This window comes from Solanum dulcamara, chromosome 12 (assembly GCF_947179165.1).
Source record: "Solanum dulcamara chromosome 12, daSolDulc1.2, whole genome shotgun sequence".
NCBI lineage: Eukaryota > Viridiplantae > Streptophyta > Magnoliopsida > Solanales > Solanaceae > Solanum > Solanum dulcamara.
Window position 1 is genome coordinate 65,170,955 of NC_077248.1, and position 17,639 is coordinate 65,188,593.

Sequence of the window (17,639 nt, forward strand, 5' to 3'; positions counted from 1 at the left end):
TCATTCTGGAAGTGACCTATCTTTCCACATCTGTAGCAAGCATTGGTGCCCACACGACACTCTCCCAAATGAAGCCTCCCACATCTAGCACATGATGGTTTTCCTCTAGAACCTTGAGCCATACTTAATTGGGACTGAGAACCTTGAGATCGGAAGTTTTGGTGACTTAGAGATCTTTGATCATACCTGATATTAGGTGTAAAAGTATTTGTTGGGGAAGGTGCATAATTGGAAGACCTTTTCTTAAAAGAAAGACTTGTTACCCTTCCCTTGCTTCTGCTCATTCTCATGCCCAGCAGACTTAGCCTTCTTGCTTAGGTGTTCTTCTCGGTCCTTTTTCTTGTCATCCTCAACCTGCTGAGCATACACCATCAATCTAGAAAAATCCATGTCAGAAATCATTAGCATTGCCTTACATTCTTTCTTTACATGTTTGCCTAGGCCAGAGACAAACTTCCTCATCTTAGACCTCATATGGGGAATCATTTCTGGGGCATATTTGGACAATTGAATAAACTTCAAACTATATTCTTTCACAGTCATACTCTCTTGCTTGAGGTTCACAAACTCCTCAATTTTTGCTTCACGTAGCTCTTGGGGAAAAAAGTTATCAAGAAATGCTCTTTCAAACTCATCCCAAAGAGCAGGCTCTGCATCTTCACCTCTACTTTCTTCCCACTGGTTATACCAGACATTTGCGACATCCTTGAGTTGATAAGACACCAACTAAACACCCTCAATCTCTGTAGCATGCATCGCTTTTAGTATCTTCCACATCTCATCAATGAAATTTTGGGGGTCTTCATCAACGTTAGAACCCGTGAAGACCGGTGGATTCATTCTCAGAAAATCTCTGATCCTCGTGGCAGCAGACGGCTCTTGATAACTAGAGCTAGGAGTTGGTGAACTCTGGCTACTATTTCGAGCAGCCACCAACTGGGTGAGCATAGCAATCGCTCCTCGAAAATCATCCTCAGAAGTAGGAGTGGTCTGAACAGTAGGTACTTGGGATACCTCAGTAGACCTTGCAGGTCGGACCCTAGTTCTCCGTGGAGGCATCACTGACTGTGGAGCCTCAGTGCTGGGAGCGTTCCTCTGACTAGCTGAACGTTTAGGAGGCATGTCTGAAACGTGTAAACGCACGAATTAGAAAGAAAGCTTTTATAGAGTTAAACTCTATCGCACGAACTCAGATTATGAAAGAAGTGAAATAATTCCTAATGTCCTATAGCTTCCTGATTATAAGTGTGGTGCACGACACACCTATAAACAAGACTCTACTAGACACGGCTTCATAGACACCCTAGGACTCTTGAACTCTGTGCTCTGATACCAAGTTTGTCACGCCCCGGGAGGGTACCCTAGGCGTGGCCGGCACTCAGAAACCATCTCTGGCTTCCGAGAGAACCACTTGGTCTCATTACTCATTTGTTCATCAGCGGAAGACTTAAGAATACTAATGTGGGCTTGTCATAATCAAAGGAAAAATAGATAATTCTTAGAAGAAGTAGTTTCTAAGGAGAACTACTCCGATTACATCATCAAACTCTGTGTATGAAGCCTCTAATACTCTTATATGGTGCCAATGACATATCCATGGCTACCTCAAAAGAAACATCACACTCAACAATAATAAAAGGATAAGGAGTTCCTTCGAATACAAGAAGGACTCACCAAATAGCTGAAAAGAAATGATCTTCAACGATGCGCCTATTGAGGATCTCTAACACCTGTATCTGTATCATAAAACGATGCAGGTCGAATGACGTCAGTACGTGGAATGTACGAGTATGTAAAATGGCAGGAAGGTAAGGACATATATCAAGAAACTCCTCTCAAGAAAACTCAGCTCAGAACTCAACATCATCTCAACATGAATATGTAATGCAAGTTTAAAATATAATAATATAAATAATAGTAATAAGCAATGCTTACTCAGTTGGGAGTTTCTCTAACCGACAACCATCACTTATGAGCTAGCGATGATACAACGAAGCGATGTCGTTGCCACATCCATCCAATACCTTGCCAGGGTAAAGGACATCACCATCTTGGATCCATTCATCAAAGTCCTCTTTTTGGGACTTAAGAGGCATAGCCTCCATCCTACGCTGGCTACGTAGTTCTGGGGTTTGAGTCAATTAAACTCTTACCCAACTCGGTGCTCAATACTACTCCCAAAATATGTGCTCATATTAAACTCATCATCTAGTCTCATTGGACTTTAATTTAAATCATCAAACTCATCTCATTTCATGTTCATCAATCATTATACTTCCAAAAACATCATTTACATCTCATCAAAACATCTTGCTCAAAATATCATTTTTCTCAAATTCATTCAAATTCAACTCTTTTACTCTTTCAAAACTCAATAAAATACATATATAGTATTAATTCATATAACTCTCTTTTTATCAATAAAAATAATAAAAAGCCAACATCTTTACTCAAAACATATGTAAAAATATTCATGAACATCAAATCAATTAGAATTCATGGGAAAGTAGCCATGAACAATAATTCCAATAATATGAGAGATAAGAATAATAATAATATTAATGCATAAATATATCAAACTCAATAGAAGAAGAATTAATTCATCTAGAATTCAAGATTTGAATAAAACTCAACTATAACTCAATTATAATAAATTTAAATATTGGGCGCATGGACGAACTCAATCCAATGCTATGAAAGCCTTACATACCTTAAATCCGAAGGTTTACTCCGAATTGGAACACTCTTGGACCCCTAGCCTTTTCTTCTCGCCGGAGCATTTTGTGTACTACCCGGAGTATAAGAATTACCGGAGTAGTATTTTTATACTATTAAAACTATATTTGAGAAGAAGTATATAGAGAGAAGAAATGCTTAAGAAAGCTTGATGAATAAAATGAGGAAATAAGGTGGGTATTTATAGGTGGGAAAGAGGGACCTAACAATAAATAAAATAATTTTAAAGAAAAATCTGAAAATTTAATGGAATATATTGATGTCATGGATGATGTTAAATGGAGGACAATTTATGTCATGCATGATGTCAAATGCATCTAGATGTTTCCATGGTAGGTAAGATGCGTTCTTTTTAACAGAATACTCATTTTCGAAGCTGCGTTTGAATAAGATAAATTCCTTATTAGGATTTGGTGTCTTCATAAGAATTGTAGATATGGAAGTCTAGTTTCATATCGTTCAAGAATCAACCAATTTGGAGCAACCTACAGTGAGATATGAATTTTCTTCTATCAACACTCAATTCCGTCACAGCACTATATCTTGCAAAGATTAATTTATTTGACCTACTTATACTCCGAATTTGAAGTTATGTTCTTCATGAAAGTTGTAGGTAAGGATGTTGTGCTTACCCAGAAATTTGAATCACCTAATTTGGACCAACCTATGAAGAGTTATGCCCAAAATACAGAAGTTGTATTATTTTCATCGAGAATTGAAATACCGACATACAATATTTTAGGGGTTGTTACAGTACTCTTAGTCGGACTGAGTTGAATTGTATGTGATTGGGTCCTGTCTAAACCATATTTTTGTTTAGACTTAGGAAGCTTGATTGAGTTGTTCTTCTTTTTGAGTTGAGATTTCGAGTTGGCTTGATTCTTTCTGACGTTGTTTCATTCGGCCATTTTACATGCTCGTACATTCCACGTACTGACGCCATAATGATGAAGAGACAGGTACTAGAGATCATCAATTGGTGCGCCGTTGAAGATCCACTCGCTCCCAGCTAGTTGGTGAGTCCTCCTAGCTTCCGGAGGATGCCGAGATTTTCTTTATAGCTTTGTTTTGTTTTCTTTATTTTGATTGTTGGTAGCCATGGGATTGTCATTGGCACCTCCCAGATTATTGATAGAGGCTTCATAGATCAGAGTGTGGAGATGTTGAATTGTTCTTTTGAGTAGTTCTATTATAACTGTTTGTTGATTTGATAGTTGTTTGGCCTTCGCCCCTAAACTATGAATAGTGTTCCTATGATTGAGTCTTCCGCTGAGAGAATGTGATTGAATGAAAGTGTGACTGGATCAGATGGTTCGCTTGAAGACCAGAAATGACTTTCGAGTGCCGGTCACGCCTAAAGTACCCTCCCGGGGCGTGACACAAGATTTTTCTTAAAATATAATTTTTATTTCTGTTATATTTGGTACGCAAGTAGAAAAAATATTTTTCTAAAAATATTTGTAAATATCTAACTTCAAACGAAAAAAATGTTTAAAGAAATAAAAAGAAATTAGGAGCGAAAGGTTAGATGGAACGAGTATAATTCTATTTTTTTAAAATAAAAAATATAACATTATTTTAGGAAGGAGTGGGGGAGGGGTGAAGTATGAATTTGTTTTAAAATATTTTATATAATAAAATTTAAAAATCAAAGGACAGGGGTTGTTGGGAGTGGGGGGGGGAGAGGGGAGTGGGGAGTGGGTGAAGTGGGTGAGAAAAATATTTTAAATTTTATTTTCTAAAATAATTTTTTTGAGATAAAAATATTTTAGGCTTTAACTTTTAATTAATATTAATGATTTTTTTTTATTAATGACTGCTTTGACATGTAATTGTGCACTACCATTATATTGAACACTAATCAATAGGATTCTATTCTGTCAATTATTCCTTTAGTTTCTTCTTAGCTCAATCTTGATTTTACTTAATTAGAGGTTGAATCCACAAACACTCATACATAAAAATAGAACACCAAGAAATAGAACATCAAGAGGAATTACAACTTCTCTCGTGCTTTAATATATAAAAATACATTAAAGCACGAGATTTATTCAATACAAAACACAAATACATAATTTAGAAAAGGGATTACAATCAGAAATTAATAATTTAGTGTCATAGCTAGACACATACTTTTGTGGTAATAATTCTTAATGCTTTCTTCTTAAATTTAGTACATAATTTAGAAATTACAACCACAGAAGTATTTAGTAGCTTAGTACATACTACATAGCATAGTGTCATAGACAACACAATTATACTTTGTGGTAAATGCTTCTTCTTAAGCTTTCTGTAGAGCAATATTGCCACTGTTGACATAGTGTTTGCTCTTTTCCTTTCCTAATGATACTTCATTTTCTTTTCTCTCCTCAATTATTTTTTACTTTTTCCATCTCAAGAATATAATCTTCTATGGTCATTTATACTTTAAATAAATAAAAATGATCTTTTTAAATCTTTGTAGTACTATTTTTAAAATCTCTTATATGTAAAAACGATATAAAATTTTAAAAGTGATATAGAAGAATTTTAGTTCAACCAATGATAGAGTGACCTTCGTTCAAAAGGTGTCAAGTGAAAGTACTCTTTAGTTGAAAATTTTCATTATGTAGATAGATTAAATATTTTTTTTATACGAATGACCAGTTTGATATGTAATTGTGCGTTTTCATTGTATTGAACACTAATTGATAGATTTTATTCTGTCGATTGTTTATTTTGTTTCTTCTTAACTCAATCTTAGTTCTACTTAATTAGGTTGAATTCATGGATTTTTAAACTCACAAACACCCATACATAAAAATAGAACACCAAGAAGATCTACAACTTCTCTCGTGCTTTAATATATAAGAATACATTAAAGCATGAGATTTATTCAATTAGTTATTACTTTAATTGTTACTTCATTGTTAATCTAATTAGTTATTAGATAATGTAGAGAAATGAAGGGAAAATACCCAAAAATGGAGAAAAAGGATAGTACATAGGAATGTTAATAATCAAAGTATCACGTCACCTTATTTATGTCATTAAATATTCAATAAATTAAAAAGATCTACTAGGAAGTAATTAATAGGAAACACGCGATTTTTATTCAACCAACACATAACGATTACATAATTTAGAAAATTATAACCAGAAATAACGATTAAATAATTTAGAAAATTACAACCACAAAAATATTTTGTAGCTTATTACATATCATAGTGTTATAGATGACACAATATACTTTGTGGCCATAATTTGATCTTAATGCTTCTTCTTAAGCTTCCTCTAGAGCAATTTTGCCACCAATACAATGGTTCTCTTTGCAGCTTGTCATGCAAGGTCCAAACTTGTCATTAAGATCTGCAAAATTCACCCAAAAAATTAGAGAAACTAAAGAGCAACATTAATTTTATTGAGTCGCCCTTGTCTATAGTACATTATAGAACATATGAAGTAGCAAGAAAGGCAAGGAGTGTGTTTGTGTTAGTTACGTACCGTTGAGGTATTTGGAACAAATGCCAAGAGAACATCCAACGTTGCAAACAGTTGTAGTAGGGTTTAGAGTTGCAACTTCATCAGAAATTGTTGTAAATGGCGAAAGGCAACGGCCGACACATAAAAGTAAGCCCCCAACATCTTTTGTAGGTGCGAATTTTGTTATACATTGTAGCGGACATGGTGTGTTACAATCAACGAGGCATTTAATAAGGCTATCAGCACTTTTGAAATTTGTAATACATCCTACCACACAAAATTGGCCAGCCACAGACTTATGATCTGTAAAAACAAGCATTGCAAGGAACAACACTACAACAACTTTCAATGCCATTGAGAGAGAGTTAATTTGCACTAGAGTTGATCTTGTTATTTGGTTGATGTATGTGAAAATAAGCTTAGCTTCTCAAGTATTTATAGGGGAAATACAAGCATACATACATCATATATATTGTTTTTTACATTATTGTATCTAAAAGAGATATAATTTGTGTGATGGAGAATCAATGGTGGAGATCCTCTTATCCAAAGGGTATATCAATTGAGACTTCTTAGTTCATTGGAAAATTATGTGAGGTATATATTCAGGGCGGAATCACAAGAGTTCAACTTATTAATCTTTTTCGTGGAAAATGAAACTGTGTCTCTGTTTGACTAGTCGATCTCACAATCAGTTGATCTCACAACTTTGGATGTGCACAAGTAAACACTTAAACTTGTATAATCTCCCACGGTCTTAGCATTATTTTGATCAGTAAACAAAAGCATTGCAAGAAACAATACCAATACAACTTTAAATGCCATACTTAATTATATGATACTATTGTTATTTCGTTGATGTCAAAAAAAAGGTCCTCACCATAAACTATTTATGGAGGAAACATATATAAGACTTCTGCTTTTGTATACTAACTATCTATTTTAAATTGCTTCCCCATAATTTTCTTAAAATATAATAGAGCAGGTGGATTTGAACCAAGGAATGAAGGTAGTGTTGAAGTGGTGGAGGCACAGAGTACATTACAACAACAATAACATATAATTTCTTCCGTTTGAAAAATTGAAAACTTAAGTGCTGTAAATAAAGGTCACTGTATTTTATTTCTGAAATAGCTTTAATAGAAAAGCTGTTTACTTGTCTTGGGGTTCTTTCTTGTGTCAGCCAGCCAATGCGTTTCCCTCCACATGTTTTTATTTTCAACCTTTTTTACTTTTTTCACCTTTCCCTGAAGAAACTTTGATGGGGTCACTTCAGTCATTACAAGTGCAAAGTCAGGTATAAAATTTTATCATGTGTTGGTAGAATTTTTGCCGTAAGGTATAAAATTCAACACATATAATATTATGTTTGATTCTATCATGTATTTACTTCTTTATGTTTTACTTTAGATATTATTTTATGTTAAAAAAAAAAAAATTCTACTCCACCTCATCTAGCTCTCCGCTTTTAAAAAAAATTCTCATTTTGTGTTAGATATATATAATATGATTTTAGGAAAGTATTTTTTACTTGCCATAAGACTTTTTCTAAAATATAATTTTTATTTCTGTAATATTTGGTACGCAAGTAGAAAAAAATATTTTTCGAAAAATATTTGTAAATATCTAACATCAAACGAGAAAAATGTTTAAAGAAATAAAAAGAAATTAGGAGTGGAGGGTTAGATGGAACGGGTATAATTTTATTTTTTAAAAATAAAAATAAAAATAATATTTTTTTAGGAAGGAGTGGGGGAGGGTGAAGTATGAATTTTTTTTAAAATATTTTATATAAAAAAAATTTAAAAATCAAAGGACGGGATTTATTGGGAGCGGAGGGCGGAGGAGGGGAGGTGGTGGATTGAGTGAGAAAAATATTTTAAATTTATTTTTTAAAAATAATTTATTTTTTTTTAAAAAAAAATTTGGAATAAAAATATTTTAGTCTTTAAACTTTTAATTAATATTAATAATTTTTTTATATTAATGACTGCTTTGACATGTAATTGTGCACTTTCATTATATTGAACACTAATCAATAGGACTTTATTCTGTCGATTATTCCTTTAGTTTCTTCTTAGCTCAATCTTGATTTTACTTAATTAGTAGTTGAATCCACAAACACCCATACATAAAAATAAAATACCAAAAAATAGAACATGAAGAGGAACTACAACTTCTCTCGTGCTTTAATATATAAAAATACATTAAAACACGAGATTTATTCAATACAGAACACAAATACATAATTTAGAAAAGGGATTACAATCACAAATTAATAATTTAGCGTCATAGCTAGACACATACTTTTGTGGTAATAATTCTTAATGCTTTCTTCTTAAACTTAGTACATAATTTAGAAATTACAACCACAGAAGTATTTAGTAGCTTAGTACATACTACATAGCATAGTGTCATAGACAACACAATTATACTTTGTGGTAAATGCTTCTTCTTAAGCTTTCTGTAGAGCAATATTGCCACTGTTGACATAGTGTTTACTCTTTCCCTTTCCCAATGATACTTCATTTCTTTTCTCTCCTCAATTATTTTTCACTTTTTCCATCTCAAGAATATAATCTTCTATGGTCATTTATACTTTAAATAAATAAAAATGATCTTTTAAAAACTTTTTAGTACTATTTAAAAAATGTCTTATATGTAAAAACGACATAAAATTTTAAAAATGATATAGAAGAATTTTAGTTCAACCAATAATAGAGCGACCTTCGTCCAAAAGGTGTCAAGTGACTCTTTAGTTGAAAATTTTCATTATGTAGATAGATTAAATAATTTTTTTTATACGAATGACCGGTTTGATATGTAATTGTGCACTTTCATTGTATTGAACACTAATCAATAGATTTTATTCTGTTGATTCTTTATTTTGTTTCTTCTTAACTCAGTCTTAGTTCTACTTAATTAGGTTGAATTGATGAATTTTTAAACTCGCAAACACCCATACATAAAATTAGAATACCAAAAAGATCTACAACTTCTCTCGTGCTTTAATATATAAGAATACATTAAAGCATGAGATTTATTCAATACAAAACACAAATGCATAATTTACGAAAGGAATTACAACCACAAATTAATAATTTAGTGTCATATATAGACACATACTTTTGTGGTAATAATTCTTAAATACTTCTTAAGCTTTCTTTAGAGCAATATTGCCAATGCAATAGTTTTCACTGCAGCCGTTCATGCAATTTCCAAACTTGTCCTTATCTGCAAAATTACATAATCGTTGTGTAAAGCAAGATTAAACATATATCGTGTGAAAAAACGTTATGTTATAATATGTGATAGCGAAAAAAACAAACAAACAAGTATAGCAAGACAAAGAGTGTTAGTTACATACCATATTTGATAAGAAATTTGTAACAGTGACCTAAAGAACATCCAACATTACAAACGTGATTTCGAGTTTGTCCCTTATCAGTAGTATCAACTGATTCAGTTATAGCGCATTTGATAGGGCACGAAGCAGCACAGACTGGGTTGATATAACCGCACGATTGAAGACAATCGAGCAAACATGTTCCATAGTCTCCAACGGTCTCAGCATTATTCTGATCAGTAAGCAAAAGCATTGCAAGAAACAAAACCAATACAACTTTAAATGCCATACTTAATTGTATGATACTATTGTTATTTGGTTGATGTCAAAAAAAGGCCCTCACCCTATGCTATTTATAGAGGAAACATATATATTTTATAGTATTATTTTTAAAGCTTCCGGGGGGCTATAGCGGAACGGATCATGTGTACAATTATATTTTTACATGTTTTTACTCTGGAAACATTTACTAATACTAAGTATTCTTTTTGCATGTTTTGTCCAATAATAGTGTAAACTTAATATTTATACCTATTTAATAAATTTGCAAATACAAATATATTATTTAAATAAAAATTATTAAGTTTGACCGAACACGTATCGAGCTTCTAGGTCGACCCCTGAGTCCTAAATATAAATTTTAATATTTAGAAAAACGAAATGGCATGGAATACCTTTTTACCTTTATCAGTTTGTCATCCCGGTCCATTTACTTCGAGGAATTTCATTCTGAGATATGAACTTGTTCAAACTTAATATTTTGTTTTTTAAATGCTTTCTTATTTGAATTATATTAAAACTCCTAAAATTTAAGACTTTAAAATGAATCATAGTTTTGTTAACTTATATCAATCTTTTTTTTTAATCAAACTAACTTATTATTCATCACAATTTTTAATTCACGACACAAGAAAATAAATTTGCATTAATACATTCAATTCAATGTACTTTGAAAATGACTTATCATATGTACTTTAAAGCTATATTTGTAGTTGTAAAAAACGTGTTCAAAATTTGAATGGTTGGAGTTATTTGGGGTGCTATATTCATCATGGTACTTCTAAGATTCCTCTTTTCCTTTGCAATGGTACTTCTAAGATTCCTCTCTTTTTTTTGTTCTTCTATACTCAATTGAATAATTCACTAATAAAAAAAAACGTGAATTTGTTCCCCCTCAACTAATTTATAGAGGAATATTATAGTATATCCCCTCTCAACAATATTATCATAACGTTTTAATCATGCATGGTAAGTTTAGTTTAGTCACGGGATATATCTGATCTGTACTATAAGATTCTTAGAAAGGGACAATACATAAAAATAAAAAATGTACTATGTATGAGTTATCCACTGGAGACAAGTAATTCAAAACAAATCAAGTATCATAAAATTTTCAAATTTCTTTAACTTTGTTTCATTTTTTTCCTTTGATTTTCAATCTGGTATATGTATTACGATCTCTGGTAATTTTAAATTCATATCGTCATAAGATAACATATATAAAAGTGATGGAGAATCTCTATTTGATCAGTGTCTGAAGTGCCGAACCACCCTCGTTCAAAGGGTGTTAATTGAGACTCTTTGGTTGAAAATCCATGTTATATATATATATATATATATATATATATATATATATATATATTAAATTTTATAATTTTTTCGTGTATTTACTTCTTTATTATTTGAAATTTTCTTAGTAAAAATTCTAAATCAAACACATTTTAAGTACGCTGCTCCGTACACCTTTAGTCACGAGAAATCTGTGATAAACATAATTCAAGAATATTTTCTAAGAAAGGAACAAGTAAAAAAAACCAAGATATATATTATTTAGATTCATGTTAACAATAACGAATTTAAGATTATTTTTAAAGGTTCAAAAAATAAGAATATAGTACCTGAAATTTAAATTTGAAACTTCAATATGTATTTTAAACCGATCAACCACTAAGTTAACGTTTAATCTTATGTTCAAGCTTTGGTAGCTTAGTACATAGCATAGCGTCATAAATGAAACAATTTCTTCTTAAGCTCCCCTTCAACAAGGGACAGAACTACCCTCGCCTAAAGGATGTCAATTGAAATTCTTTGGTTGAAAATTTTCATTATGCAGATAGGTAAAACAATTTTTTATATGACATTTAATTTTGCACTTTCATTTTGTTGGATACTAATCAATAATTCTCTATTCTATCGATTCTTCCTCTAGTTTCTTCTTAACTTAATCTTGGTTCTACTTAATTAGTAGCAACTCATATTAGCAACAATTTTAGTGCATCATGATACTGAAATATGGGGAGATGATGCAATGGAGTTCAAGCCAGAGAGATTTATTGAAAGAATATCAAAAGCAACAAAAGGACAAGTTGTATTTTTTTTCATTTAGTTGGGGTCCAAGAATATGTATTGGTCAAAACTTTGCTATGTTTGTAACACCCCAAAAATTTCTACGCCAAGACTCATAGCATTTTTCATGTACGTGTAGGATCGAACTCTACAACTTTGAAGTGCATTCATGAGTTAGGATCAATTCCTAAGTAATTTAAGGGTATTATATGTGGTTTAGGGTCATAAAGGATCCCTAAAACCAAGTCGAGTCCAAAGAATTAGTCTCGACCAAGTTTCCGAATGAGTTCGTATAAGGGTCAACTTCCAACGACCATATCTACTGGAATATAGAGAATTGGGTGGACCTTGACCTATCAAATTAAAGGTCTTTGAGTCTTCTTTCCAACGTGTAACACCCCTTAAAATGTTATTGATTCATGGATCCTTTCATTCATGAAGTCCAAATAAATTATCAAAAAAACTATTTAATTCAAGTATGAAACTTTATGGATTTTCATATCATGATTCTAATTGCATAGATTATTAAATATTTGAAGTTTAATCACCTATCTTATGTTAGTTTATGTTGGCTCTTAAATGCATTAATTTTTTTTTTGATTTATGAAAGGTCCTTATATGAAGACATAAAAATGTTTTAAAGTATTTTGATTATATTATAATCTCTCATGCCTAAAGTATTTTGATCATAATTATTTCTCTCATTACTAAAGTATTTTGATTATATTATGATCTCTCATGCCTAAAAATATTTTTATCATATTATGATCTCTCATTACTAAAGTATTTTGATCATAATTATGTTCTCTAATGACTAAAGTATTTTAATTTTATTATGATCTCTCATGTCTAAAGTATTTTGATCATAATTATTTCTCTCATGACTAAAGTATTTTGATTATATTATGTTCTCTCATGACTAAAGAATTTTGATCATGTTCTAAAGTATTTTGATCATATTTTAAAAGTATTTTGATCATGTTCTCTCATGACTAAAGTATTTTTATCATATTCTAAAGTATTTTGATCATATTCTAAAAGTATTTTGATTATATAATAAAAGTATTTTGATCATGTTCTCTCATGCCTAAAGTATTTTGATCATGTTCTCTCATGCCTAAAGTAATTTGGGCATAACTTTTCATAGGATGGTCCAAATTAGGTGATTCAAATTTCTGAGTAACCACAACATCATTACCTACAACTTTCATGAAGAACACATCTTAAGACTCGGAGTTTAAGTAGATCAAATAAATTGATCTTTGCAAGACATAGTGCTGTGACGGAATGGAATATTTGTAGAATAAAATTCATATCTCGATGTAGAATGTTCCAAATCGGATGATTCTTGAACTAACTGAAACTAGGCTTCTATATCTACAATTCTTATGGACACCAAATTCTAATAATGAATTTATCTTATTCAAACGCAGCTTCGAAAATGAATATTCCGTTAAAAGATATTTCATCTCACCTACCATACAAAGATCTAGAACCATTTGACATCATCCATGACATTAAAATTCTTCATTGAATTTTTAAGATCATCCTTTATGATTATGTTTATTTATTGTTAGGTCCCTCCTCCACACCTATAAATACCCACCTTATTTTCTCATTTTATTCATCAAGCTTTCTTAAGCAACTCTTCTCTCTATATACTTCTTCTCAAATATAGTTTTAGTTTTAGTAGTATAAAAATACTACTCCGGTGATTCTTATACTCCGGGTAGTACACAAAACAAACCGACGAGAAGAAAAGGCTAGGGGTCCAAGAGTGTTCCAATTCGAAGTAAAGCTTCCGATTTAAGGTATGTAAGGCTTTCATAGCATTGGATTGAGTTCGTCCATGCACCCAATATTTAAATTCATTATAATTGAGTTATAGTTGAGTTTTATCCAAATCTTGAATTCTAAATAAATTAATTCTTCTTCTATTGATTTTGATATATTTATGCATTAATACTATTATTATTGTTATCTCTCATATTATTGGAATTATTGTTCATGGCTACTTTCCCATGAATCCTAATTGATTTGATGTTCATGAATATTTTTACACATGTTTTGAGTAAAGATGATGGTTTTTATTATTTTCATTGATAAAAAGAAAGTTATATGAATTAATACTATATATGTATTTTATTGAGTTTTGAAAAAGCAAAAGAGTTGAGTTTGAATGAATTTGAGCAAATGATATTTTGAAAAAGATGTTTTGATGAGATGTACATGATGTTTTTTGGAAGTATAATGATTGATGAACATGAAATGAGATGAATTTGATGATTTAAATTAAAGTCCAATGAGACTAGATGATGAGTTTAATATGAGCACATATTTTGGGAGTAGTATTGAGCACCGAGTTGGGTAAGAGTTTAATTAACTCAAACCCCAGAACTACGTAGCCAGCGTAGGATGGAGGCTATGCCTCTTAAGTCCCAAAAAGAGGACTTTGATGAGTGGATCCAAGATGATGATGTCCTTTACCCTGGCAAGGTATTGGATGGATGTGGCAACGACATCGCTTCGTTGTATCATCGCTAGCTCATAAGTGATGATTATCGGTTAGAGAAACTCCCAACTGAGTAAGCATTGCTTATTACTATTATTTTTATTATTATATTTTTAAACTTGCATTACATATTGATGTTGAGATGATGTTGAGTTTTGAGCTGAGTTTTCTTGAGAGGAGTTTATTGATATCTGTCCTTATCTTCCTGCCATTTTACATACTCGTACATTCCACGTACTGACGTCATTCGACCTGCATCATTTTATGATGCAGATACAGGTGTTAGAGATCCTCAACAGGCGTTTCGTTGAAGATCATTATTTTTCAGCTATTTGGTGAGTCCTTCTTGTATTCGGAGGAACTCTTTACCCTTTAATTATTGTTGAGTATTATATTTCTTTTAAGGTAGCCATGGACATGTCATTGGAACCATCTAAGAGTATTAGAGGCTTCATAGACAGAGTTTGATGATGTAATCGGAGTAGTTCTCCTTAGAAACTACTTCTTCTAAGAATTATCTATTTTTCCTTTGATGATGACAAGCCCACATTAGTATTCGTAAGTCTTCCGCTGATGAACAAATGAGTAATGAGACCAAGTGGTTCTCTCGGAAGCCAGAGATGGTTTCTGAGTGCCGGCCACGCCTAGGGTACCCTCTCGGGGCGTGACACAATGCCACCAAGATTGCAATATTTGGAGTTCGGAGTCAAAAGTTATGACCATTTTACCACAGACTATCTCTCCAGAAATTTTTGGCCTGGCGCTGCATTGGCACCCGCGCCACTATAGCGCCCGAAACTAGCCTCAGTAGTTTGGGTGCTGGCGCGGTGCGCCAGCTATCGCACCAACAGGGTTTTTGGCTCATTTTCTAGATTTTAAGGTCATTTTAGTCTCTTTTTTTATTTTAAACCAAAGTGAGGTCGTTTTGGGGACTAAATTGACCCTATCTAAAGATCCTAAACCTTCTAACTCTCTCATTTTCTCACAATTAGACTAAAACACTCAATCCTCTCCTCTCAAAGTTCTCCCAAGGGTTTCAAGAAGAAAATCTAGGGTTCCATTCAAGGTTCTTCAAGTCTCCATTACTCTCAGGCTTGCATTTGGGAATTTTTCTCCAAGGTATGTGGGTTTTCATCCATGGGTCCTTCCACCCATGGAGCCCAAAAGTTTTCTCAATCTAGTATTTCCATTTTAAATGATAAAATCTTATGTTATCTTACATAATTTTTCCAAATGCATAGATTGTGGTATATTTAAGTTTATTTACTCCCATTGATATATATGTGTATTGACTCTTAATTTCAAGTGATGAGAAATTTTAGGGATTTTCATACTACGATTCCAAATGTATAGATTCTTGAATATTTGAAGTTTATTACCTATATTGACTTATGTTGATTCATATTTACATGAAATGGATAGTTTATCAAGGTACTTATATGAAGGTTTGAAAGTAGTTTTAAAGTGCATATGGGGGGTTATTTTAAGATGTTTGATTTGATGCATTCATATCACTCTCATGCATACAAGTATTCTTTAAATGTATTTGAAAGTTATATGAAATGAACCCACCTAGTTTTCTTATGTTGAAATGAAGTTGAAATGAAAGTTTATGAAGCAAATGCCTATGTTTAAGGGAGTCTTGTGAAATAAAATGTCTTTATGAAATGCTTGATTGATGAAAGGACTTCTTAGTCAAAGTAAGGTTTCAATGTGAAAGGACAATTCTCACATTGAATCAAATGAAATGTTTAAGGTTATGATATGACATGTTTGACCTCCCTATAGGCCGTCAATGCTTTTGAACATTTTTCCAAAATAGAAGGTCCGATTAACATGGTACCTGGAATGCCATCACTGATTGTAGACCTAATTCTCTTATAAACCAAGGTTCATTAGTAGAACAGTAAATAAAGCATGGTAGTCATGATGATATTATAAACCAAAGATTTTAATGAGCTATTCCACCGATGATGATTTGACGTCTAAGGTTATATAAATGCTTAAGTTATTATGATACTTAAGTGTTATTCTACTGAGAGCTTACCTAGCACCGAGCTGGACAAGAGGCGAATACCCACGTCCCAAAACTATGTGCCACCGTAGGTATAAAGGAGATAGAGGCGAATACCTAATCTCTAAGAGGCGAGTACCCGAAATATCAAGGCTTAGTGGTGAGTACCCAAGTCTAAGAACTAGAGGTGAGTACCCAGTCCACACAATAGCTTAGTGGATCCACTTAGGCATGATGGAGTCTACCTTGGCAAGTAGTCTTCCCCTTTCTTCCGGTGTAGGGTTAACATCGGGACTCCATGTTATGGCTCACATGGTTTATGTCGGTTGATGGTCGCTCTCACAAAAGGTACAAGGTCCCTCTTCTAATGTTTAAGATATATCATATGATGTCTACTATGTCTATCACAAGTCAAAGTATGTGCTCTCACAAAACTAATGATTTCTTTCAAAGGGTTTATGGATTACTTATTTACTATTCATGGGATTTTGCAAGTATATGGTTTCTTATAATGACTCATGGTTACCTCTAAAATATTTAAGTTCTTTTATGAATCATGATGGTTTCTATATTTTATTAACTAAGCTTCATAACTCCAAATGGTATTTCGAATGAATACAAGGTTCTAATATGGTCCATTATTTCACCTTATTGTATAATGATATATTGCATTACATACTCACATACTTAGTACATTCAAAATACTAACACATACTTTTGCCTACATGATATCACCATGTAGAAACTGACGTCACTCCTCGACCTCCTCCTCGTGGCTAGCTCAAGTTAGTTGAAGATTTCTTATGGTGAGTTCCCACGTTTCGGGAACGACATACTTTTTATTCTAAGCTTGTGTTATGTAGAATAGTCAGACTTTTATTAAGGAATTTCTTGACACTTATATTGAGGGTGAGCTAGGGATATGTCTTAGCCCCCGCCAAGTCTATTAGTAGAGGTATGTTTGGGCATAAATGGAAAAATGTTTTTATTTCTGCTTATTATTATTTACCGTTACCAATGAAATGCTTAATGATTGCTAAGAGGCTTGGGTGAGGTACCTCCGAGTGTCTTATTCGCCGTGTCACGTCTAGGCCCTAGGCTTGGGTCGTGACAATGTTAGAGGCAAAAATGGCAATGGCCATGATTCTAAAACACTATGCATTTGAACTCTCTCAATCTTATGCTCATGCTCCTCATCCATTGTTGCTTCAACCTCAATATGG

At 32.5% G+C, this 17,639-nt stretch overlaps 2 protein-coding genes across 2 annotated transcripts; both read right to left on the reverse strand.

Annotated features, from left to right (window-relative positions):
* Positions 1 to 5,894: 5,894 nt before the first annotated feature.
* On the reverse strand, positions 5,895 to 6,568 carry LOC129877111 (uncharacterized). The gene is made up of 2 exons (XM_055952592.1): positions 6,220 to 6,568; positions 5,895 to 6,084 (listed from the first exon to the last, which is right to left on the reverse strand). The coding sequence occupies exons 1-2, from the start codon at positions 6,551 to 6,553 to the stop codon at positions 5,999 to 6,001; spliced, it is 420 nt and encodes a 139-aa protein (XP_055808567.1). The 5' UTR covers positions 6,554 to 6,568; the 3' UTR covers positions 5,895 to 5,998.
* Positions 6,569 to 9,186: 2,618 nt separating this feature from the next.
* Positions 9,187 to 9,883, reverse strand: LOC129877113 (uncharacterized). Its single transcript, XM_055952594.1, has 2 exons — positions 9,566 to 9,883; positions 9,187 to 9,432 (listed from the first exon to the last, which is right to left on the reverse strand). The coding sequence occupies exons 1-2, from the start codon at positions 9,831 to 9,833 to the stop codon at positions 9,353 to 9,355; spliced, it is 348 nt and encodes a 115-aa protein (XP_055808569.1). The 5' UTR covers positions 9,834 to 9,883; the 3' UTR covers positions 9,187 to 9,352.
* Between the last annotated feature and the right edge of the window lie 7,756 nt (positions 9,884 to 17,639).

Bases quoted from the DNA above. Each gene is read 5' to 3' on its own strand.
- LOC129877111 (XM_055952592.1), bottom strand. From the start codon at position 6,553: ATGGCATTGAAAGTTGTTGTAGTGTTGTTCCTTGCAATGCTTGTTTTT. The intron at 6,085-6,219 runs GTACGTAACTAA...TGAATTTTGCAG, and splicing joins TTGTTCCAAATACCTCAACG to ATCTTAATGACAAGTTTGGA.
- LOC129877113 (XM_055952594.1), bottom strand. From the start codon at position 9,833: ATGGCATTTAAAGTTGTATTGGTTTTGTTTCTTGCAATGCTTTTGCTT. The intron at 9,433-9,565 runs GTATGTAACTAA...GTAATTTTGCAG, and splicing joins CAAATTTCTTATCAAATATG to ATAAGGACAAGTTTGGAAAT.